Here is a 26,489-nt window from a genome sequence, read left to right on the forward strand (position 1 = left end):
ATTGTGGTATTGCATGCTAAGAAGCACTCTATACCTTGAGGGCTATCCTGTGTCCTTTGTTTACATTTTTATTTTGAGATAAAGGATCACTAAGTTGGCCAGGTTGCCCTTGAACTAAATTGTGATATTTTGTTTGTGTTTTAAAAAATAAAACTTTTCTGGAGATCAGAGTGTGTAGCTAGCTGCTAGTTAGCTATAAAGGCCAGGCAGTAGCAGCACACACCTTTAATCCCAGCACTAGGGAGGCAGGGGCAGGCAGATCTCTGTGAGTTCAAGGCCACTGTGGGTTATACAAGATTGATCCAGTCAAAAAGAGAAACAGATCTGGGTGGTAGTGGTTCACACTTTTAATTCCCTGCACTAGGGAGGTGGAGACAGGAATGATGTGGCTTAGTGGAGAGGGGATTATAAAGGATGGAGAAGACAGGAGTTTATTCCACTCAGTCTGAGGGTTCCTAGAGACAGGATCACATTCAGTCTGAGGATTCCTAGAGACAAGATCTTACCCACTCTGATCTTTCTGCATTTACCCCAATATCTGACTTCAGGTTTTTATTATTAAGATCAAATAGAATAACCACTACACTAAATCTGTATCCCAGACAGATTTTGAACTTGTGATCCTCATTCTTCAATAGAATCACCAACGCCAGCCCTTTGTATTAAACATAAAGGAGCGTACACCTTCAGTGTGAAAGTAGAGCTGCTATTGAGCAGAAACAAGGTATATCAGGAACTATGGGAAGAATGTGTAAGCACACTTGATGAGAGAGAAATCCTTACCTAAGCAACCCATGACAGAAAGGTTCCAAAAAGCAATAGTCTGAGTTTTAGTATTCCTCATAAGAATGATAGGCTGATAAGCTTTGTCACTGCCCAAGCAACAGCCCAATATGTACTTTCTCTTACTCCACTGAGTGTGACTTAATTATAACAGAAGTCTCCTATGTTCCTAGAACAGTATTTTCATAGAAAACTATAGAGGGAGAATTACACACAAGGAGGCCTCCTCCTGATAAAGTGGCTCATATCACATTCTTCTGTCTCCAGTAGGTATTTCAATCTCCAGAATCCTGCTGTTATCTTTGCTGTGTTGTCCTTAATCATCATGCCTCGAGGTCAGAAGAGTAAGCAAAATAACCATGGGAGACGTCACAGAGCTCGAAATGATGCTCAGGCTTCTGAAAGTACACAGCAAACAACTGAGGCAACAGAAGAGTCCTCTCCTGAATCAGGTGGAGCCTCTGCAATGCCAGATAACGAATCAGTTGCTGTCATAATTGCTGATGTCCTTTCTTTCATTTTATCAGATCAAAGTTCCACTGATGATCTAGATGTTGAGGAAAACCTTTTTGGAGTTCACCACTCCATCAATGTCCACCAAGATATTCTAGCTGGAAAGGTCTTTGTGCTATTGCAGATCCTTCTTGAAAATTACAGAATGAAGCAGCTTACTACAATGAAAGATATGATGCAGGTTATTGGTGAGCAGGAAATCAACAGCTTCCGTGAGATCCTCACGAAAACTGCTGAGAGGCTCACAGATGTCTTTGCAGTTGAACTGAGGGAAGTTGAATCAAGTGGGCCAGTGTATGATCTTATCAGCAAGCTGAATCTCCCCAACAATGGGAGGGTTCGTGCTGGCAAGGGCTTACCCAAGACTGGTTTCCTGATGACTGTCCTAGGTATGATCTTCATGAGTGGCAACTGTGCCCGTGAAGAAGATATCTGGAGAATGCTGAGATCTATGGGTGTGTATCCGGGTAAGAAGCACCAAATTTATGGAGAGCCCCGGAAGCTCATTACTGAATATTTTGTGAAGCTGAAGTACTTGGAATACCAGCAGGTGGCCAACAGTGATCCTCCGCTCTATGAGTTCCGTTGGGGTCCAAAAGCCTATGCTGAAACCAACAAGATGACTGTCCTAAAGTTTGTAGCCAAGATCAATAAAGTCTCCCCTAGTTTCTTCACAGATCTTTATGAAGAGGCTTTAAAAGAGGAGCAAGAGAAGAATCCAAGCAACCGTAAAGTCAGCTGTGACACTCCTGCCAAAGCTAGTGCATTTTCCATGGTGATAGATCAATGGTTTCCTCCCCTGCCCAAGTTTGAAAATGATTTATTTTCCAGAAAAAAAATATAGCAGCACAATAAGAATTTTCTGGAAAACATTGAAGAAACCCACAGTAAATACAGTAAAGGGTTAGAATTTAAAACATGAGTAAGCCTTGTTTTCTGTAGTTGGTTTTGTTCTCTTTGATAGTATTAAATGTTTGAAAACTTTCTCCTTGGCTGTTGTAAGAAAATAGAAGACATTAAACGTTTACTAATTAGATTTAATTTATTGACTGTCATTCACTGAACATTTCTGTACCCTTGTTTTATTTTTGTGACAGTGTCTCATGTAGTCCAGATTGGACTAGAACTTGCCATGTACCTCTGACTGGGCTTGAACTTCTGATACTCCCATCCCATGTATTGGGATTATTTATATATATGTAATGCTACACTTGGCTGACTAAAGACTCCATGAGCGTGTGTTCTTTGTTAGGACTTGTATCAGTATTGGGATGCTAAGTTGAAAAAACCAGACTCTCATAGAATTTGTTTTCCTTTTATTGAAAATAAATTCTTTTCTAATTCAACATATCCTGATTACAGTTCCCCTCCATTTACCTCCCCCAGCTCCTCCCCAACTCGCCTCCCATTCAGATCCACTCCCTTTCTGTCTTTCAACAGAAAAGGGTTCAGTTGATATCCTTAGAAGGCCTACACCTTTTTGGAAAGGAAAGAGGAGGAGTGAATCTGGGGTAAAAAGAAAGTAGTGAGTGGGGAAGGACTAGAAGAGGAGGGAGGGGAAACTGCAGTTGCGTCAATATATAATATATAAGAGACTAATGAAACAAAAAACAACAAGAAAATGACCAGACTTCTATAGGATTATAATATGATAAAAAATCCAATACATCAGAATTGAGCAAAACAAACAGAAGGGAAATATCCCAAGAGGTGACACACTCAGAGACTCACTTGTTTGTATACTCAGTAATTCCATAAAAACACTACCTGAAAATCATAATATATGTACAAAGGTCTTACCTAGAAAGTAAAATAAAGAAGAAAAATATATAAATTACAAGTAAAAATAAAATACAGAAGAGCACTTACAAAACATGAGACAAGGGAGCTCCAAACATGCCACTGAGTTCATTTTCTGTTGGCCATCTATTGCTGAGCATACAACCTTCCATTAAGAGTCATTTGTTTCCCCAGTGAGACTCCCTTGGATACAACTAATTTTTCATTTGAAAGTGCTTATCAATTTCTCCCTAGAGAAATTTTGAGCGTCTGAACCTGTGATATCACTAACACGATGTCAGCAATTTATGCCTTAAGGTAACATGAAAAGAGGGAGTAATAATGAAAGTGTTTCTAATGCATATAATCAAGTAGAAATTCTGAGAAGAAAGTTTTTTGAATGGGATGGCCATCCAATTTATTCCTGGGTTGTTGAATAATTGTGCTTGTAGAGATATTTTGTAACTGTCAGGTCTTCAGATAGATATGGAAGGACCCAGTTTACTGTACATGGTGGCTTCCCTTTCCTCTCTCAAGTTGATTTAGCAGAGGAACAAAAAGCAAACTAGAGCACCATGTACATGAATATTTACTTCTAGATTATGTTCTAAGGTAATTTATAAATGGACAAATAACTTGAGTACATATCTTTCCAACAAAAACATACAAAGGATCAAACGATATATGAAAAGATATTTAAAATCAGTAATCACCAAATATATGTAAATCAAAACCACCATAAATCTTAGACATGTTAGAATGACTATAATGAAAAGACAAAATAGCAGGTATTAGCAAGTACATGGAGAATAAGGGATAATACATTAATACAGTGTTGGTGGGAATGCAAATCAGTACAGGTTCTACAGAAAACGTCACAGTTGCTGCAAAGTAGAACTATCATTACTAATACTCGTCTTGGAAGTATATATTTTAAAAATATTGTCAGGGGCAATGATAGAACTTAGTGGGTAAAAGTGCCTGACAAGCCTAAAAACCGAGTTATATCCCCAGGACTCAAATAATGGAAGGAGGTACTCTGACTTTCACAATGTCATGGTACACACGCTTCCATTCCAACAGATGCACACAAAATGGATAAATAAAACAAGCAATATATTTTAATATGGTTCATATATTGAAGATACTAACACTCTCACATTTAATATAGCATTATTTACAATAGTGAAAAGGTAAAACAGGTCATGATATAGGAAGTTTTGTACTGCAAAGAAGTTGTTGCCCACATGATCAAATTTGCTTTCTGTTGCTATGATAAACACCAAGACCAAAGGCAACTTGAAGGAAGGGCTTTTTTGCATCTTACTGGTTACAGTAAATCATTGAGAAAAGTCAAAGTGAAAACTCAAGGTAGGAGCCCAGAGGTATAAACCTGGAACTGATACTTTGGGGGAACATTGTTTAATGCCTCCGTCTATTATTTACTCAGCTAGGTTGCTTTCTTATACAGCTCGGGGTCTCCTGCCTCAGAGTAGTACCACCCACAGTGGGATGGGCCCTACTGTATCAATTAGCAATTTAAAAATGCTCTACAGACATGCTCACAGGCCAACTAATTTGATCAAGGAAATCCTGAAATTGACACTACCTGAATTCTGAATTGTGTCATATTGATAGCTGAAGCTAAGTAGAATACTGTTATTTTCATTGTGTATGTACATGCACTGTGTATGCATATACATTGCATATGTGTATTTAGTATATATATAAATAGTTATGCATATATGTATAAGATGAAATATAAAATTTAAAAACTATCAGAACCCAAATAGAAAATAATGCTAAGTGAAATAAGCCATGGCAAATACTGTACAATCTCATTTGCATATGAAATCTAAAAATTTGAACTTAGAACCAGAGTAGGAAGATATGATATTACGAAGTAGAAGGGCATGTGAGATGACAGTGGGCTGTTGGAGAGATATTTTGTTAAAACAGAAACTTCTAAAGAACTTGAATTGTAGGAATTGACATGCTAATTTCATTGTACTTATCATTGTAATATATGTGAGATGATTTAATATAGCTTCAGTATATCTAATCTTTGTCACTAACTGTTCTCAAATAGAGTAATTCGAGTAAAAGTAGCTTTTATTTACTGTTTTCCTCCAATGACTTCCACATGGTTTCCCATACTATAATACCTGGTATTAAAGTGGTATATTTGAAACAGGTTATGAGCAAACTTTTATACATAATCTATAGCTAAATTCAATGGTATGCATTAGGATTCATTTTGTGGTATATATTTCTATGTCTTTTGACAAATTTATACAGCTAATAGCATGAAGTCACCTAGTTTCACTACCCCTACATTGCCTGGAGTATACCTATGCATCCTCCTCTGTTTTTATACCATGCTGATTTTCATACAATATGGAGCCTTTCAGATTTTCTTCTTTCCTGAGTAATGCACATTTTGGTGCCACTGTTTTGTTTAATGACTTAATTGCTCATTTTAATTATTAATATTATACATCAAAAATATAGTATGTTTTGTTTACCCACTCACCTACCCAAGGTATTCTGTGTTACGTTCTATTCAGTGCAGTTATGAGTATAACTGCTGCAAATGGCCATGTATTTACATAGATGTTTACATAAGTACTGAACATTATCACTGTTAAGTCATACAATAAAACTATGTTCAGCCTACAAGGAAATATCAAAGTGTTTTTCAAATTGGCTGCAAGTTTATGTTCTAATCAGCAATAAATTAGAGGCTTGAAAAGAAATATTTTATACTTGTATTTATGCATGTACATGCATGTGGGTACCCACAGAGTAAAGAAGAGGGGACCACATACTCTGAATCTGGAGTAACAGATAGTTGTTAACCATAAGACATGGGTACCGGGAACCAAACTGGAGTCTTCTACAAGAGCAGCAAGTGCTCTTAACTGCTAAGCTTTCTCTTCAGCCTCAGAATTACAACTTTTTGTGCTCCATATAAAGATAGGATATAATTTATGTTTCAGATTTTAGCGACTCTAAAAACCTTACAAGTACATATTTGAATTAATAGTTACAGAATTTAACAGTGATGTTTTGAAATTGAATGAAATGTTTTTCAGTTTCAATCATGTTTCAAATTAAGATTATTTATTAATTATGCTGTACAAAGGAAAAATGCCAGAAGCACATATATACACATACACTAAAGAATACCTAGTGGAAAATATAATAAAAAGAGTGTTCAGTGACAGAAAGAGGATCAGGAGTTCAAGGTTAACCTTGGAGATAAAATGATTTTGAGACCAGATAGAGATACATGTTAATTTGTCTTACAAAACAAAACAAACTGCCAAAATCTAATGAAAAAAATGTTGGTTTTTGCAGATTCTCATTGTTTGTCATTGGATGAGAGTGCTTCATAGATAAAGAAAGACAATTATATATGCCAAATTAAACATAAAATTTTATGCTGATTTTCAGCTTATTAATATTATGACTATTGCATGTGGTTTTTTTTCCTTTTAAATTCTTTTCATTTATATTTCCCATGCTGAGTCACTGGATTAAAGACTGAGGTCTAAGATTTGTGGTGCTAAGAATCTATGCGAAATATCCCCAAGGCTTTATGTTTCCTGATACTGAATTATTCTCATATCCACATGACAAATCTGCAAGAAAAATAAAACCAACAGAACATTCAGAAGACAAGCTTTCAAATGTCATTTACATAGACAAAGCTAGCCATATTATGAAATTCATTAGAGAAAAAGCCAGGTTGAAAATGGGAAAAGGGTGATAACTTACACCTTAACTCCCAGAATTTAGGAGGCAGAGACAGGGAGATCTGTGAGTTTAAGGGCACACTGGTCTACATAGTTCCAGGACACTCAGAGTTACACAGCGAGACCCTGTCTCAAACAAGAAAGTAACAAGTGCAAAGTAAAACCATAAGCCATAGTTTTTGACCTGGAGAGATGATCCATTGGTTGAGAGTGTTTGCTGCTAATGCAGCGAACCCACATTCAATTCTCAGTGCCCCCATCAGGATAGCTGACAACTGCCTGTAACTAGCTCTAGGGAATCCAACATCAGCTTCTGGCCACTAAGACACCATACTCGTGGTCATATACTGCCTCCACATATATAAGCATAATTAAAAAGAAAAGATGAAGTTGTAAAAAAGAGGAAGGAAATATTCACAAATGTAAAATGAATATAACACGAGCCCTTTAGTCAAATTCTACCCTAGACATCAATAGCTAAGTGTATTCTCAATTTTTCTGATCTCAGGATTTTAAACTACTGTATAGGTCAAGTTCCATAATTAATGTCATTAACAAGACTCAAACACTGTATAAAGATATTAACAGAGGGCTGGTTATCCTTTGCTTTATGTCTAATATTCACTTATGAATGAGTAATTACTGTGTTTGTCTTTTTTGTCTGGGTTAACTAACTCAGGATGGTTTCTTCTAGTGCCATTCACTTGCCTGGGAATTTCAAGATGTCATTGCTTTTTCCACTGAGTAGTACTCCATTGTATAAATGTACCACATTTTCTCAATCCATTCTTTAGTTGGGGGGTATTTAGTTTTCTTCCAGGTTCTGGCTATTACAAATAATGCTGCTATTGTTAATTACTGATATGCAATTTTTTCTCCCAAGTGGATCTTTAAAAGGATGCAGGTTTAAAATAACTGCCTCTCCTCTAGAAGCTTGGGAAATTATAAATTTCATTAGATTTTAGAAAATATTTTATCTTCAAATGGGAAAGTAGCCATCCTTGATATTAAAATAGTGATCACCACTGCCTAGTATACAGTCCTGAAAGTCTGATGCATACTGTTTCTACAGACAGCTCTTCCAGTTTCCCATTTTGTGTCATTCATCCAAGCCAACACATATTACTCTCCAAAGCTGAGGAATCCATGGACTTTATCTCTCTCCATAAATGCAAATTAATTAGTCTTACATAACTGATCTCCTTTATAAAATCATTAATTTTTTAATTCCTTTCCATTTTTCACATTGATGAGACTACAACTTTGTCTGCCTTTATTGAAGTCTAATTAACATTTAATATATTGAGCTAAAGTATGTTAAGGTAGATCTCATGAGGTATCCTTAACAGAGGTAGACAACACATGCACATAACCAAAAAAGCAAAGAAATTTTGTATTTTTAGTTCAGCATATGTTCTAGATCTATGCATTTTCACCATTTTTGTAACTTCTATTACATAAGGAATTTTATATTTTATTTTACTTTTGAGTTTGACAAGGAAAATTGTATGTGCTTGTGGATGACAGTCTTGAGTAAAACAGATCTTGTACTAGGCAAAGGGACATTCTTGTGTCTAGATTTTTATTCTACCATATTGTGGTATATTGAGTAATAGTGGCCTCCATAGTCTCGTATTTGAATTCTTTGTCTCTAGTTAGTGTACCTGTTTGGGAAGGAGTAGGAGGTATGGCCTTGTTGGAGGAGGTATGTTGTATTAGGATAAATAAAAGACCAAGAAACAGATACTGAGATTCAGTCTTCAAGTTGAAGATCAGAGAAAAGCAGCCAAGACAGTAGATCTTACCTATACCCACCTGAAATAGGAATATTTTCCCCATGAATCCTCAGAAGCAAAAGGATCTCAGATACTATCTCCTCATTCTTTATTCCTTTCTTTACCTATCCATATCACTCCTGCCTCCAACTCCCTAGTGCTTGAATTAAATACATGTGATCCCAGGCGGTGATATCACCTTTGTTTAAGCTACTTCTTTTAAGACTGGATCAATTTTGTGTAATCAGTGCAGTGTTGAACTAACAGAGATCCTACTACCTCTTAATACTGAGTCCTGGTTAAAGGTGTATGTCACCATCACCTAGCTCTATGACTGTTGGGATTAATGTGTGTATCAACACTCCCTGACTTCTATAGTTTGTGGCTAACTTTAATTTCTGAATCATCAGGCAAGCTTTAATATGTAATTTAAAAAATACATCAGCACAGGATGTCACTAGGGATGAGCTTTGAGGTTTCAAAAGCCCGAGCCAGACCAAGCCCTGCCCCCACCCATCCATCTTGTGGATCACTAGGTAAGCTCCTAGCCACTGCTCCATCATTACACTTGCCTGTCTGCCGTTATGCTCCTTTCAATAAGGTCATGGAATCACCATCTGAAACTATGAGCAAGTCTCAATTAAATGCCTTCTTTTATAAGTTATCTCAGTCATGGTGCCTCTACATAGTGGTAGAAACATAACTAGCATGTCTTTACCCATCTTTGTATTTATTGCATTCCAAAATATCCTAGAAAAGAGTTAATTCTACTGGTAAAATATATTTGAAACATTCTTGAAAATTACATGGAAAACTCAGATCAGTGTTACACAACTACAGTCCCCAGGATCTGGAGAGCAAGGCAGGAAGATCACAAATTTGAGGCCAGGTTCAGCTACACATACACATAGCATTGCACAGGTAGACCTAAGAACAGGAAGAAAGTAAATTCATTTTCAAAATACATTTTGGCTTGTATTAAAATAATTTTCAAATATAATTAAGCTTAAATAAATATTAGAATTGCATTTTCTGACATATATAATATGTCATAATTTCTCAAGAGCAAATGTGCATAATGTGTATATTAAACCTAAAACTGTACTACAACCCATTACATAATGTGGATAAAACAGAGTATTTGAGAAAAAACACAATACAAGATTTTAGAACCTTTGATAAAGACAATGACACCCTTATTGCCTAAATTAATATCATTCATCCAAATTTACAGTAATGTTTATATAGCTTCCCCTGCTTCAAAGTATGCATGTGTGTGCTATTAAGCAATAAATAATAGCTATAGTTTGATGCCTTCAACTCTAGTACAGATAACATTTCTGTGATCTCACAGAAATGATGTAAGGGAAGAAAAAATTATTTTAATGCCATTTTCAGAGGCTTTGTCCATCATGACAAGGAGGTCATGGTGCAGCAAAGTTCAACTCATATCAACCAGGAAGCAGAGCATGCAGAAAGGGATGAAGGGCATGCTCTTCAAAGACATGCCATCCAATGACTTCTGGGTGTTCCCACATGAACCCTGCTTGTTACCTAGTCAATCTGGGTCTGTGTATTGGAGCCTAGTTATCCTTTATTTTACAGCTAATATCCACTTATAAGTGAGAAGGTGAGTGAATTGAGGAATGATGGAGATGGGAACACAAGTAATCAGGTTATGAGGATGGAGACAGAGGGTGAGAGTACTGAAATAGACTATTTGAAATGGGGGTGCATTTCAGGGTCAGAGGAAAACCTTGCACAAGGAGATCTCCGAGGAATCTACAAGGATGACCCGGCTAAGACTCCTAGAAATAGCACAAAACAGAGCCTGAACTGTCCATCTCCTGTGACCAAATAGGTGCCTAGCCCAATTGCTTTCAGATAGGCTTCATCCAGAAACTAATGGAAACAGATGGCAGAGACCTACAGTTAGTCATTAAATGGAGCTCAGGGAACCCTGCAGAAGAGGTACCAGAAGGATTGTAGAGGTCAAAGAGGCCAAGGACATCAGAAAAACTCACAGAGTCAACTAACCTGGATTCATAGCTACTCACAGAGACTGAACCAACAAGCAGTGAACCTGCATGAGACTTATCTAGCCCCAATGCATGTATGTGAGAGTTGTGTAACTTGGACTATTTTTGGGACTCCTAACAGGGGGAACAGAGGCTGTCTTCGACTATTTTATTGGATTTTCAGACCCTATTCTTCATGCTGGGTCTCCTTGCCCAGCCTTAATAGACAGGGAGGTGCTTAGTCTTACTGCAACTTGAAATGTCTTGTTTTCTTGATATCTATGGGAAATTTGCTCTTTCCTGAACAGATACAGAGGATGAGTGGTCTGGGGGGGGAACAGAAGGGGTGGGGGGGAGAGGGTTTGGAACAAATGAGGGACGGGAAACTGTGTTCTGGCTGTAAAATAAATAAACAAACAATCAAATAAATAAATAAACAAAAAGAAAATTAAAGATAAATATGATTCTAGAAAAATATAAAATATATGGGAGTAAAATCAAACAAAGAACAAAGACACAGTCACAATGGTTTTGATAAAACACTGGTGTGAAAAAAGGAACTGAGGTGTTGGCTTGATACTCATCCCTTGCAAGCATGAGGCAGTGAGATGCCTCAGAGGCAAAAGGTGTTTGCAAACAAAGCCTGGAGGTTCAAGTTTGAGCTATGTGAGCACTCTACAATTCATTAAGCTACATTTCTAACTTGTATTTGTTGTGTTCTATAAATATATATATATATACTATAAATATTTCATTTTTGAACTTAAGGCAGATAGCAGAAAACTGCATAATACATAATTAACTGTCATAAATTTACATACTAAAGCATATAATTCAATATTTCCAGAAAGTTTACTTTTAATATTGTATAATTATTAAAACCTAATTATAGAATACTTTTATAACCCACCAACAGCCTCCATCCACAGCATCAGACACTCTCTATTTACCCTAGATTCCAATCCATGACAGCCACATTTGTAAAATAAAGTTTTCCTATGTGTATGAAATAACAGTGTGTGACATTTGTGCCTGGCTTGTTTTATTTATCACATCATTTTCAAAGGTTACCAATGTGGTAACATTTATTCATTACTTCATTACTGAATAGCATTGTTATTTTATGTGTGTAGGTGTTTTGTAGCCATGTGTGTTTGTGAACTACATGCATACTTGGTATCCAAAGAGGCCAGAATATACCCCTGGATTGCATGGACCTGGAGTTACAAATTTTTTTTGGCCGCCACAGGAATTGAACCACTAAACTATCTTTGCAGCCTGAATAATACATTTTATCAGTTTATAGGTATTAATATTGTTTCCTCTTTGGAGCTATTATACATAGTTTAGTCATGGCTGTCTCTCTACAGGCTTTTGTATAGACATACATTCCATACCTTCTGTTTTTATACCTCAAAGTGTAATTACTGGGTCAAATGGAATCTTTATGTCTAATAGTATGAGAAAATGCCAAATTCCTTTCCAAAGTCCAAACAGCATTTTTTCTTCCCATCTGCAAGGTTACAAACATTTCAGTTTATCTACATCGTCCTATCATATGGAATTGATGGACTTTTAATTAAATTTATATACCTTGGAAGTCTTATTTCTTTTTAAATTGTAAATAGGTTCACTTCTTAAATTATTTTTTAGCTAGTTCCCTTTGAGTGGATAGATTTCCAACTTATTTTTACATATTAATTATTATTCTGTATTTTATAGAATTATGTTGAGTCTTAACAGTGTTTTCCTGCATGTCTTAGTACACTCTCTATATAGCATAATGCCATTCTGAATTTTGATGTCTAGTTTATTGAGTTTTTATTTGTTTTATTTATTTATTTTTATTTTTAGTTACATTAGCAACAAGCTTGCTTCACATATCAATTCCAGCTCCCGCTGCCTCCCCTCCTGCCTCATCCCCCACCAACCACCCTGCCCTGCACCCAATCCCCACTCCATTCCCCAGGGAGTGTGAGGCCCACCATGGGGGATATCGAGAGTCTGTCATTTCATTCAGGGCAGGGCCTAAGCCCTCCCACAAAAGTCCAGGCTGACAGAGCATCCCTCATTGTGGGATGGGCACCCAAATAGTATGCCAGGGATAAATACTCATCTACTGCCCAAGGCACCATAGATTATCCAGGCCTCCTCACTGACACCCACATTCAGGGGGTCTGGATCAAACCAATGCTTGCCTCTCAGCTATCAGTCTGTGGTCTATGAGCTCCCCCTTGTTCAGGTCAGCAATTTCTGTGGGTTTCACCAGCCCAGTGTTGACACCTTTGCTCATCACTCCTCCATCTCTGGTCAGGAGTTCATTTCAATGTGCAGCTGTGGGTGTCTGCCTCTGCTTCCATCAGTCACTTCTTGAGTTCCTTATGTATTTTGGAAGGCAACCCTCTGTCAGATATGTGGTTGGTGAAGATCTTTTCCAATTCTGTAGACTGTTGTTTTGTCTTATTGATAGCCTTAAAGAAGCTTTTCATTTTAAGAGGTCCCATTTATTGTTGTTTTCAGTGTCTGTGCTACTGGTGTTATATTAAGAAGTGGTCTCCTGTGCATTCCAGGATCCTTCCCACTTTCTCTTCTATCAGGTTCAATGTTGCTGGATTTATGTTGAGGTCCTTAATTCACTTAGAGTTGAGTTTTGTCCATGGTGATAGGAATGAATCTATATGATTTCTTCTACATGTTGACATCCAGTTATGCCAGCACCATTTGTTAAAGATACTTTCCTTTTCCCTTTGTACAATTTTATCTTCGTTGTCAAAAATCAGGTGTTTACCCTGAATGTGGGTGTCTGTGAGGAGGCCTAGGCAATCTATGGGGCCTTGGGTAATAAGTCAGTATTTATCCCTGGCATACAAATGGACTTTGGGTGCCCATACCACAATGAGAGATGAACTCTCAACCTGGACTCTTGGAGGAGGGTCTAGGTCCTGCCATGGATGAAATGACAAACTATGGACACCCCCATGGAGGGCCTCACCCTCTCTGGGGAAACAAGGGTGTATTGTGGAGTTGGAGGGAGGGTGTGGGAGGAGGGGAGGGAAAGGGAGAGGGACCTGTGATTGACATGTGAAGCAACTGTGTTTCTAATTTAAATTTTTAAAAAATCAGGTATTTATAGGTGTGTAGATAAATCTCCGTGTATTCGATTTGATTCCATTGATCCACCTGTCTGTTTTTATGCCAATACCAAGCTGATCTTATTACTAAAGCTCTATAGCAGAGTTTGAAATCAGGGATTTTGATGCCTCTGGAAGTTCCTTTATTGTACAGGATTGTCTTAGCCATTCTGGCTTTTCTGTTTTTCCACTGGAAGTTCAGTATTGTTCTTTAAAGGTCTGTGAAGACTTGTGTTGGGATTTTTATGGGGATTGCATTGAAGCTTAAACTATCTGAGGGGCCTCTGGCAGTAGACCCAGGATCTATTCCTGGTATATGAGCTAGTTGCTGGAGCCCATTCCCTATGCTGGGATGCCATGCTCAGCCTTAATGCATGGGAGAAGGGCTTGGTCCTGCTACAACATAATGTTCCAGAATTTGTTGACAGCTCATGGGAGCCCTTACCCATGAGGAGGAGTGGATGATGGGTGGGATGGGAAGGGAGTTGAGGGGGACCAGGAGGAAAGGTGAGATGGAAACTGAGGTTGGAATGTAAAATGAAACAAAATAAATAAATTATAAAAAAGATACTGCCATTCAAGATGGGGCAATAGCTTAGTAACAAAGAACATGCAACACAAGTCCAATTTTGTTTTCCTAGAACTCATGTAAGAAAACACCAGAAGTAGTAATACACATTTGTGATGCCAGCATTGGAGTGGCAGAAATAGATTCCTAGGATCTCTAGACAGCTAGCCAAGTCTAATCAGTAAGACTCAAGTCATTGAGAGCTTATGTCTCAAAATACAAGATGATGGCTCCGAAGTCTGTACACACACACAAACATGGACATATTTAGAAAAGAAATGGAAATTTTAGAAAAGATCACACCTTTTAAAAACAGAAAAGATTTAACTCTTCATTTCGAACAATTTGGATACCTTTCATTTAATTTGCCTACTTATTCTCCATAAAACTTTCATTATCATATTAGGCTGTATTGATACAAATTCTTTTTAAATATTATTGATTTTATTTGATGTAAATGTGTGTGTGGAGGAGTGTATATGTGTGTACCATGTGCATGTAGGAGCCTGGGATGTCAGAAGAGTCTATGAATGCCCTGAGACTGGATTTAGAAAAGATTGTAAGTTGCTGTGTAGGTGCTGGGAAAAAAACTGGAGTCCTCTTCAAGAGCATATTTGAAAACCTGAATAGATATTGTTCAAATGAGCCATAATTGAGCACATATTTTGTTCCTAATTTCAAAAGAAGTGGAAAAAGAAGTTTTGTATTATCCATTCAATTTTTTGAAGTTCTCCAAAATTATAGGTAAGAATAACATAGTGATCCAACATCAAATGACAACTTAGATTTCCCTTCAATTTCTTAAAAAGTAGTGAAGTAGACATCACTTGATGTATAAAATTATTTGTTTAATAGTAATCAGGATCTTTCATTTTATTCAAACCATTGTAATTATCCCATTTACATCCTTGTTTTGTATACTGTTAGTTCTTATCACTAGGGACAAAATTTAGTGATAGAGTAGAGGTTTCCTTTCTTTTACCAAACATTAAGAGAAATGTGAGACCAAGGAAGGAAAGAAGAGCCAATATATAGATTGCACATATGCTCTTGTTTAATCAACTTTTGGAAAGTCTATAGAGTTAAAGACTTGAAGATCATGACTCATGCTTTTCTACTGTAGGAAAGTCTGGCAAAGAGTACACGTTCAACTTGAATATTTTTAACTTAAGTCCAAACATTAGCTGTAGTTCATTTTTCCATAATTGCTAATACTGAGGATCCAGGTGTTACTCCTGTCATTCCACAAGTCTTCTACCATCCACATGTCTTTAATTCTGACTATATTAATTATAAACATTTTCATCTTAAATCAGAAAACAGGAGAAGAGAGATTATACCTTTTCAGAGAGAATCAACATTCCATGAAGCGTTGAGTAGATTTTCTATTTCTCAGGTATGACATAATAGTCATACTTAAATGATGATGGAAACACATTCATATAAATATGGATGACTGTGGCTAGAAAGATGACTCTGCAATTAAGAGTACGTTCTACTATTTCAGAAGACTCAAGTTCAGTTTCTGACATTCACAGGTTGCTCACAACCACTTATAACACAATCTCTAGAGTCTTCTGAGAGGACCCACACACATTTGGCACACATTACATAGATGCTCAGCTACAAATTAATTAAAAACATATACAATGGACTAACAGTGATCTATTCTTGTCAGACTACCTTTCAGTAGTAACTGGCACCTAAACAATGATGGACAGAGCCATACTTTGCCAGGATGTGCTTATTTTGGGCCCTTTTCTTAAGCCTGAATTTCATGTCATGATATCAAAGATGAACCTGAGAGGTCACTCAATCATGTGTTTCTTTCCATTGTAATCTCATTGAATAAATATATTTTGCTTTCAGTCCTAATTTATTCCTTTAATTGTCATACTCAAGACAAATTGCACAGTATTGTTGGGGCTGTCAAAGGACAAGTTTAGACCTTAATGACTCCTATAACGTCCTCAACATTCCAGAACCTGCGTTACTTGTGTTGCTAGGAAATTAATGTCCTCTTCTCACCTTCCCTGACAGGAAATATTTATCCAATAACTAATGAGTATTGGGAATATGAATACCACAGCCATCGTGAGCCATGATGGAGTAGCGAGTGTTAAATCATTATTATTATCTCTGAGTCATTTCTATGAGATTTGTTTATGTTATCCTTTATTCAGCTTTGCTTGGTATTGTACCTTTACTTAAACCTGTCCCATACTAGGTCTCCTTTCCCACTCTCCCACTACTTTTCCCAAGAATACTTTGAAGCAAAGCACTTTTATCTGAGTCTATGTTCTGGATGGAGGTTGTGGAATATAGCAGGAACAATTTTGGTTTTGGTTACCTAACAACATTTCTGTGAAGACACGCAGATGATCTTTAGATAGAAATATTCAAATGACATACAAATTTGTTAGGTTTCTTCCACAGCATTTATAAATTTTAGAGGAATTATCTCTCCATGTTATACAGTGTCTCCTAAATGATAATATTGATTCCCTTGGTAAAAGGAAAAATCTGTTTTTATTATATAGAATCTATGTCATCATTTAAAAGTAACTTGTTATTCTAGGTATTTCTCTGTACTTTGCAACAGTCGATGGAAATCTTCATATTTTCAACATGTTGTTTTTAAGCAAAAACAGTCATTGGGGTACACAAAGATAAATTAATATAGATATATACTACACAGCAAATGGAGATATATTGCTTTTCCAATATAATGAAGTATTTCTAAAGTAATATTTCCTTAGGATCATGAACTAAAATTTATAGCATGTGTGTTCCTTACACCAATAGGGAAGAAATGGTGAGGAAATGATTATGAATAGAACATTTATCTGTCTTTCATTTGTCTATTGTATTCAATGTACTGTAACTTATATATGCATATATGAGTATATAAACATGTATTATTTTCAGACTTGTAATAGTTCATCATGAAGTAGATGCAAATAAATTCTATTTTAAAATGACAATCAGAAAATTAGGGAGGTTTTAAAATGCACACAGAAAAGCAATAACAAAGCTGAAAATTTAACACAATTCATTGTGAACCTTAAATATTCTATACTAGGCCACTATATCTCTATATCTACACTATGTTACAAAACAAGAAACTTGCTGTTTTTAAGAGATCAGTGCTAACATTTATGGAAAATACACCGTGCTTTCAATGTAGTCTGAAAGATATGATGAGAAAGAACAAGAATTGAAGCAAAAAGGGAAATAAAACAAACTGGCATTTATGGATACAAATGAAAATAATCTATGAGTGATCTAGGCAAGCGTTAATATTACCTTTCTAACCTGAGTTTTGGTCACATTTGTATTAATTCCCTAGTATTTAAGAACCTGGAAGATAAGTCAAATACTAATTCCTCCTAGAAATCAGTGAACCACAGAATAAGCTTCTCAAAACTGCAATGGCAAATTGAAACTGTCACTTGTATTTCACAAGGCCAGAATGCAAAATTTTTCTAAGAAAGGGAGAGTTGATTAAATATATGCAGTTTTGAAATTTATTTTTATTTGTATGTGTGTTATCATGCATGCATGCCTATTAGCCGGATGCATGCCTGATGCCCAAAAAGGACCAAAAAGGACCTTGGGCTGCTGCTGCTAATTGTGAGGCACCATGTACGTACTGGTGATCAAATTCAGGTCCTCTGGAAGAGCACCCAAATATATGCAATATTTATTAATTAAATTTTCACAGTTAACTTTATGTATTTATATAAAATATTATTCCTGGATTTGTTATTTGGACAAGGAATATATCTGGAGTTACAAAGAGTTGTTAGCTTCCATATGGGTGCTAAGAATTAAACCTAGGTCCTCTGGAAGAACAGCAAGTGCTCTTAATGCCTGAGTCTATTTTGTATCACCAAGGTAGTTTTTCATGTAGTTCTGGACCAACTGAATGTGGAATTGTTCTGCTTATATTGAACTGGAATTTCCTACATCAATTAACAATCATGATAATCTCCCAGAACATGCCCACAGTTAAATTTGATCTAGACATTAACTCAATTTAGAATTCCTTTACAAATAATACTAGGTTGTGTTCCAACTAATAACAAGATCAACACTTGAGAAGAAATAGAATAATGTAATCCTTGGAAAGTTGGGAAATGTATTGGCTTAGAAAACACAAAAGTAAGGTGTTATTATTTTAGCAAACTTGTAAATATAGAAAAATAAATGTTCCAGGCTAGTTTACAGATGGTATAGTCTCTGCCATCCCCATCAACTCAGACAGTAGCTAATACCAGCCTACAGGCAACATCTGCCACTAGGTTTGTTACAAAGAGTAGTTGGCATCAATTCCATAAGCAAGTGTTGGCAAGAGGAACAGAAATATTCATATAGTTGAGCATAAATGACTGATGCAATGATTGTATAAAAATAATTACTAATTGTTTAAGCTGTGAGATTTGTTTCTCATTATGGTGGTATGAGTGAGAAATATTCCCCATAGACATGGGTATTTGAATACTTGGCTCTCATTTGGTGGTGCTGTTTAGAGGTATATATGGTTCAGTCTTACTGGAAAAAATGTCACTGGGGACAGACTTTGAGATTACATAGCCCAGTCTACTTCCATTTAACTCCCTGTGCTTATTGCTTGAGACTGAGATGTGATCTCTCAGCATCCTGTTCCTGCCCCTGCACCTATCACTTCTTGTTAGGTTTTCCAACAAAGATTAATTATTAGCCCTCCAGAACCCTAAGTCAAAATAAAGTCTTTCTTCCATTATTTTCATGGTCAAAATATTTTTTGGTCAATGTATTTGATGGTCAAAATATTCGATTGTCAAATAAAGAAGATTAACATATCTGTATTGATTATTGATAAATAAAACAAGGTACTTGTTATAGATCATCGATTGTTTTGAATTTTTTTCAATTTTTAAACCATTTTGAGGTGACAATTGATACAAGTTTATTTGGAACCCAGATTTCAGGATGAAAGATATATCACAGAAAGATTATAAGTCTTAGACTATGCAGAACAGTTGTTCACTTTATAATTTAAAAAGTATTTTATTATATTCATTATTATTTTTGAGACAGGGTTTCCCTGTATAGTATTGGCTGATCTGTAACTTTCTGTATAGACCAGGATGACCTCAAACTCACAGAGATCACATTGCTTTTGACTGCTGAGTGCTGGGATTAAAGATGTGGGTCACAACTCCTGGCCTATATATTGTTATTATCATCATTATTATTATCATCTATGTTTGTATGCTCTGTGTGTGTGTGTGTGTGTGTGTGTGTGTGTGTGTATGTGTGTGTTTCAGAGAGAGGGGAAAGGTAAGAAGGGACCATGAGAGAGAAAGGCTGTTATATACAGATAATGGCATCACTTATTCATATTGCTATATGAAATATTAAATAAATTGATGTGTGCATAGAAGCATTGTCATATCTATACCAAGTGTTACCAAACTAGTCAGAAGTCTATTGACAAGAGTGGACAAATTAAACATGATACTGGTTTCAGAAATATGGGTTCTGTTTTCAATAATGTAGTATACAAATGATCATTTACAGAGAAATCTATGGCATTTTAGCTTTAGTTGAAATCTAGTATTTCAGATGTCTAATTGTGTCAAACTAAGTAAATTAGGAGAAGAGAAGGCTTTGATTCAATATTTGGTAAGTGCATCTTGGATAATACAAATGGCACTGCTTGCTAATGTGTACATGTTGAGTGGAAGTTAGGAATTTTAAATAGTCAAATTTAGTCATAATCATAGTAATTCATCTGTAGATTAAATATTAATACTAGTTTTCAAAAAATAATATGATCATTTTGGTAGAGGTTAGAAGCAGCATTTGAACATTTTAATACATCTTTGAGGAAAATAACAGATTTAAGCAGAAATGAATCATAAAGTCCATATTACTTTTGATAAGAATAGAAAATGTAAATTTTACCATTTTATCCATATCTTTGAAATAAAATCATAATTAACATCTTCTAGCCAAATTAATCATTTCACCTCATTCATAATGCTAGCCTGAAGATTATACACATCTGACTTGTTCACAGAATGTGACCTGAAAGAGAGAAATAAAAAGGAAATAATTCTTCTAATTAAGTAAGTTCACAGAGGGAAAGAGAAAAAGATGGCATCAGAGGGAAAAAAAGGAAATTTATATTGAAAAGTAAATCCATTTTAGTTATTTTTGGAGGAAAAACTTGATGAAACTGCACAGAAACTCAACACATCTATCTCTAAATTAGTGATTTGGTTAATTATTCTGATCCTATCCTAATTGTCCTAGAAACAGAATTCCCATAGCAGAAACACCAAATATTTTCTTGTATGTTCCACATCAAAGGGGGAAAACATCAAACTATTTCACTTGGTAATAAAAAGGGGAAACATTTACATGTATATTATGTTTACAAAGTAAACAGAAGTATGTTTTAGAACCATGAGTCAATAAATAAGAATTAAAGTAGAAAAATCTATCCCCTGTCTACCACCCCTTTTCCTTACAAATCCATTTCTCATATTCATGTCTTTTGTTTTGTCTTGTGACCAAAAGGGTAGCCAGAGATTTCTGTGTGACTACAGGTTTCAAACTATCTATTGGAACCTTGTGCCCTCACTGACAGGTTATTCTGTTGTTTTAAATAATCTTAAATATAGATTATGTTGACCCATTTCATGGCAATGCAAATGTCTAAACAATGATTTCCTAGACTGCACTCTGTGTAATCCTTTGGCTCATGAACAAATAATATTTATATTGACAATGAAATGATTATGCTATTATTTTAGAAAATTGAAACATTTAATCAATAGGTATTAAAGAGATTCAATTTAAAAATAGTGTTTACTTAATATCTATCTTAGCTTTATTCTTCAAAGAATATTATTATAAATTTCCACAATAAACAGAATCATATCATTGATATACATAGTAACAATAGGAGTTAAATAACATTATGCTTGTTTTAAATTGAAAAACTACACCTTCATAGATAACATGTGGTAAAGTACTGATTAAAAACCTGGAATTATACCTTACAGAATATCAATTTTTATAGCTTGTTTTAGTGCCTTCTAATAATAGCTAAATGGATGAAAAATGTATTTTATTTTCTTCTGTCAGCTATTGGTATTGTTTTGAAGTTTTCAGTGTTATAATTTGACATGTATTATGCATATGAACAATTTTGGTTATGCCCTAAAGACCAATTTCTATAAATTTAATCACTAAACTAAGAATCCGAGCTGTATTGTCAAAGTAATATAAGTAAACTACTTTTTTCAAAGCACTTATATTTCAGTTTTAGTATAAAGATTTCTTTTCATATATTATTTTAATATTTAAATGTTATATATATTGTCTTATTTAGACACATAAGCATTCATAATTTCCTCATCCAAATTACTAATGAAACGTATGTGTGTGTACATATATATTATGCATTATATATATTATATATATGTATTATGCATTATATATTCACAATATTGTCCTTGCATTTATACTGTATAATTTACTCATTTAAATTTTGTTGACTATAGCCATTGGCAATTCCCAATTCACACACATTTCCTCCTTAAAAATAATGGTTTTATATTTTGACTAATTTTGAAAAACCTATCTTAATTAATAATAATTCAATGACATAATGCTGAATGTCACTTACTTTACCCACAGTGTAAACAAAAGAACAGGCATATTACCATCCAGTATGCAAAAAGCGGTCCCTTGCAGCTGATTTTAAGTATGTGATTAAAATTCAGGTCAAGAGGGTATAGTGAAAAATATTAAGTAAAAATGTCTCAGAGCTCTCCACTTGTGGCCCAGGCCTGGGATGTGACCTCCAGCTCCATTTACAAAACTAAAATTTATTAGTCAACATAAGATGCGAATTTCCATTGCTTTTAACAAGTATTTCGTGCCGATTTCTGAGTTGGCTGTTGTGACTCTAATGCTGCAGAGTAGGTTCAACAATGATTCAGAAGTTTGATGGTGGATGTCCTTCTGTATGCTGTGAATGTATGTTTCTCTTATTGGTTCATGAATAAAGCTGTTTCAGCAAATGGAGAGGCATGATTTAGCCAGGAAGGAATGCAAACAAGGATAGAGAAAGGTAGTAGGCAGAGTCAATGACTCTCCATGTAGCTGCCAAGATAGAAAGAGACCTGGGCATCACCAATGAGCCAAGACCATGTGGAGATACACAGGTTAGTATAAATGGGTTAATAATTAAGAGAGAGCTAGGCAATAAGTAGCCTGAGTCACAGGACAAACATTTTAGAATTAGCATAAGCCTCTGTATGTTTTTTCGGACTAAATGACCTGTGGAAATGGGCAGGACAGAAACCTCCATCTACTAATTCTGAAAGTCAGGATGAAGTTGTAACAGTAACTATAGAACACTCTTCTAAAGATGGATGATGGGAGAAAAAGAGAGTAAATTGTAATGCAAGATTCTTCTTAAAGCATGTACTGATAATTGGCAGTGCCACATTGGTATGGTCAAAGAGGATGGAAGATATATTTGCTTCACTTTTGAGAGGTATTTTATATCACATGAAAGAAATTTAACCTGGAAGTTGGAAAATATTGAAAGTTACCCAATATAGTACACTCAGATTATACTCTATTCTTACACATGTCCTGAGGATATTATAAGGAACTTGATTTTCTATAAGAATTCTTTACAACTAGATGGGTTCTGTTCTCTTTAAAGGGACCCTGAATAACATTTTGCTAGAACATTTCTTGACAAGTGTGTAAAGTTTTGGTGAAGCAACAGAAAGTAGGAACATCTCTATTAGTCAGCATGTTTGTCACCTTTATTTTACAAACCAAACTGCTATCTCATTACTTCTGGACTTTAAACTGATTCTACAATATCAATTACCCCCATGAGCATTTTCTTTTATCTTTAATGTGCCTGATACACCCATACATAATTTAAGCATATTGTAGTAAACGAACTCATTTAAAAGAACTAAATTCAGTATATGCCATTATAAAATAATAGTGTATTATAGAAAAGGACAATTCTATTTCTTCATGTTATTTAGATAGGTAAATCATCAAAGATCTAAGAGCTATGAATTGTGTTAAATCTAATCTAATAGAAAATAGAAGACAAACATATTGTTCCTTAGAAGTTAATTATAATAGAATGATCAAAGAACAAACAAAAATGTTACTGAAAGAGCTGTGAGGAGATAATAAAGAACTGTTACATCTGGAATCTAAGAACTGAGGTAACAAATTAGGTGAAGGAACTATGAGCTAGAATTCACCCACACTGATTGTATTATAACTCTAATGAAAATAGAAATTGATTAAAAGAACAGAATTCAGGCTGGAGAGATGGTACATCAGTTGACAGAATTTGTTTTTTCAAGGCAACAGGTTCCACATTGTTGCTCACAATGAAATTTAACTACAGTTCCACTAGCTCTAGTTGCCTTCTCCTGGCCTCCATGCTCTCTTTCTCCCGTTCAGTCTATTGTAAAGAAGGCCATCTAGATAAATATGTAAGGAATTGTGTCAGATTGTGTTACCCTTGATCTCAACATCTATAATGGCATTTGGGCTCCCTCAGAGGAAAATACAGATCTTTCTTTAGTAGTTAAAGGTGCACATAACAATTATTTTCTGACTCACTCTGATCTCTGCCAGAAGTGCTTCCTCTTTATTTTTACTGAGCATGTCACCGTATTCTATTCCTAATTCAGGGCATTGTACTGTATGCCTGGAATATGCTTCTAAGTATCTTTATGACTTGTTTCTTTTTTCATTTTCTAGTCTAATATCTTCTTCATGACATTTTCCTCTAGCAACCTGGTTGTGATTGTTAATCTTGATTGTTAAGTTAATTGACTCTGGAATCAGCTAGAAATCTACTGGCCAAGTTTGTGAGGGTATTTAATGGAAGGAATAACTAAGGAAGGAGGTTAGTGAGCAGCATTTTTTGCACTCAACTCATATATAAGGGGGCCTTAGAGAAAACAATGCTGCTTTGACCTGCCCATCATCTATTCTATTGGTGTTGTTATTACTATTCTCCTGCATTGACATAGAACACAGCTACTTTTATATTCCAACAAGGACTGAAGAACAGTGACTATTCAAGTATCTTACAGGCCTTCAGCACCATTTGGTACTGTTGAGGCATCTAGCATGCTGAACAGAGCAGACACTGTGTTCTCAGAATTTCCAGCAGTATAGTATAAGTCAATATATTAAATCCCCACTAAAATCATATTGATTCTAAAAGTTCTATCTCAAGGGGACTCATATTAATAAGGTTATTTAATTGTTCTGTTCTTTACCCTTTCAGTACCCTCCAACTCAACATATTTTTCTATTTTTCAATTCCTGTGTCTATTCCACCTGAATTAAATGCTACAGTATAACTGTGAATTTAGTTGATTATGTAATGTCATTATTTTGCATATAGTTTTATGAAATATTGTCTTCTTAGATGAAGTTGTAACAGACTATGTTTTAGTAATATTATGCTTTCTGTGTGTTGCTCATTTTTACTAAGTTATTACATTCACTATTCATGCAATTTATTTTCTGAATTCAACAATATGGTTAAAGACCTATATTGAGTTATATGTATGTGCAAATAAGGATTCCAATTTTTTAATATTGATGAACAAAAAGTTGATTTCGAGTGTAAGTGATCACAACGATTAATTGAATATTTTTAAAAAAGTATCCTGTAATCTTTCATTTGAATTATGACCGAATGCTGCTGTTTTTAAAATAAATAAGAAGATTAAGTAGTGTCAAATATTGTTTCATTTTCTTTGTTTTAAACCTTTGTCTTATTTAATGAAGTTATTTATAGCTAAACATCCTAATAGTTGTCCTTTCAACACTTTAATTTTCTTTAAATAATTAATCTTTAAGAATTCTTCTTTTATGAATAGTAGAAGACATAGAACCACATCAAATTATTTTATTTTATCCAAGTTAACATCAGAATGGTTCATCTTTTAAGTAAAGATATTTTTCTGCTGATGACTTAAAGCAGGATTTTTCAAGCACCAAACCTCTATGTAAACAAGTGTCAGATTATTGCCTCTCAATTGTATTCCATTCATTTATTTTCCTTTCTAATGCTAAACTGATGCATTGATTTCGCTGGACATGTTATTCAACTCAATTACCATAGTTCCTGAGATCTAATAAGAAGATCGAAAATACTAAACAGATGCTTTTCAGAAGTTTGTAATTAATGTTCTTTAATGCTCAGTGAGTATAAAGAAAGGTCAATTGGTTCCTCATAACTGCCCAAGTGTTTATATACTTTTCAAGAGGCTTAGCCATTACAGATGCAAGATGTGTTCCTCTGAGCTCTTCAGTCCCTACAGTGTGTACTTAGAATGACAAGTTGAAAGCATCTGTAACTTCCATAGTTTCCCACCTATTTTCATTCGCTATCAAGTAGCAAAGCCAAGGGAAAATCAATTGATTCCCCTTTGCTATCCAACAGGGAAAGGCAGTTGGAGAAACAATCACCAGTAGTCATTTGAGATCAGCATTTTATGACAATACAGTAATTCTAAACTGATTTTTCTTTCAATTATCTGAAACATTTAGGCAACTTTAGATTTGAAAGAGGATGTTTAATCAATCTAAGCTTTGTTTAAATTTTTGGCAGCACAGATACTTAGGAATTATTTAAATATTATGTTTAATGTCTTTAAATCAGAAATTGTTGTATCTTTATAATATATGTTGTAGTTAATACATATACATACAAACTCATTCCAAATAATGGACAATGCTATTACATTAATTGATTATCTATTTTCTCAATTATTCTACCACCTTCTCTAAAAATTAAAAAAATGTTCCATTCCAGATTGATCAATATTTTAAAAAATATAATTATGTTTACTTTGCACACATTTGTATTTGTAGCACTTAACATTTCTTTTTCTATCACTACCCTCTATTAAAAGCATACTATGTGCAATCCATTACTAATAACTTATATTTCCACAAAATGTTAAACATGTAATTTATCCTTTTGAATATATAACCTTTTATCCAAATGAGAAATATGTATTTAGTCAGTTACCAATTTTTTAATAAAGAACCAAGATTTGGGAGAGAATTTAGAAGAATATTTTGTATTGATT

At 34.9% G+C, this 26,489-nt stretch overlaps 1 protein-coding gene across 1 annotated transcript; it reads left to right on the plus strand.

Moving 5' to 3' along the window:
• The first annotated feature begins 1,056 nt into the window (after nucleotides 1-1,056).
• LOC101833700 (melanoma-associated antigen B5-like) lies at nucleotides 1,057-2,140 on the plus strand. The gene has a single exon (XM_005080068.2). It carries the CDS (start codon nucleotides 1,109-1,111, stop codon nucleotides 2,138-2,140), a length of 1,032 nt encoding a protein of 343 aa, XP_005080125.1. The 5' UTR covers nucleotides 1,057-1,108.
• Nucleotides 2,141-26,489: the final 24,349 nt, after the last annotated feature.

The sequence above is a fragment of the Mesocricetus auratus genome, unplaced genomic scaffold, assembly GCF_017639785.1.
Source record: "Mesocricetus auratus isolate SY011 unplaced genomic scaffold, BCM_Maur_2.0 Super-Scaffold_100003, whole genome shotgun sequence".
NCBI classification, from domain to species: domain Eukaryota; kingdom Metazoa; phylum Chordata; class Mammalia; order Rodentia; family Cricetidae; genus Mesocricetus; species Mesocricetus auratus.

Bases quoted from the DNA above. Each gene is read 5' to 3' on its own strand.
- LOC101833700 (XM_005080068.2), top strand. From the start codon at position 1,109: ATGCCTCGAGGTCAGAAGAGTAAGCAAAATAACCATGGGAGACGTCAC.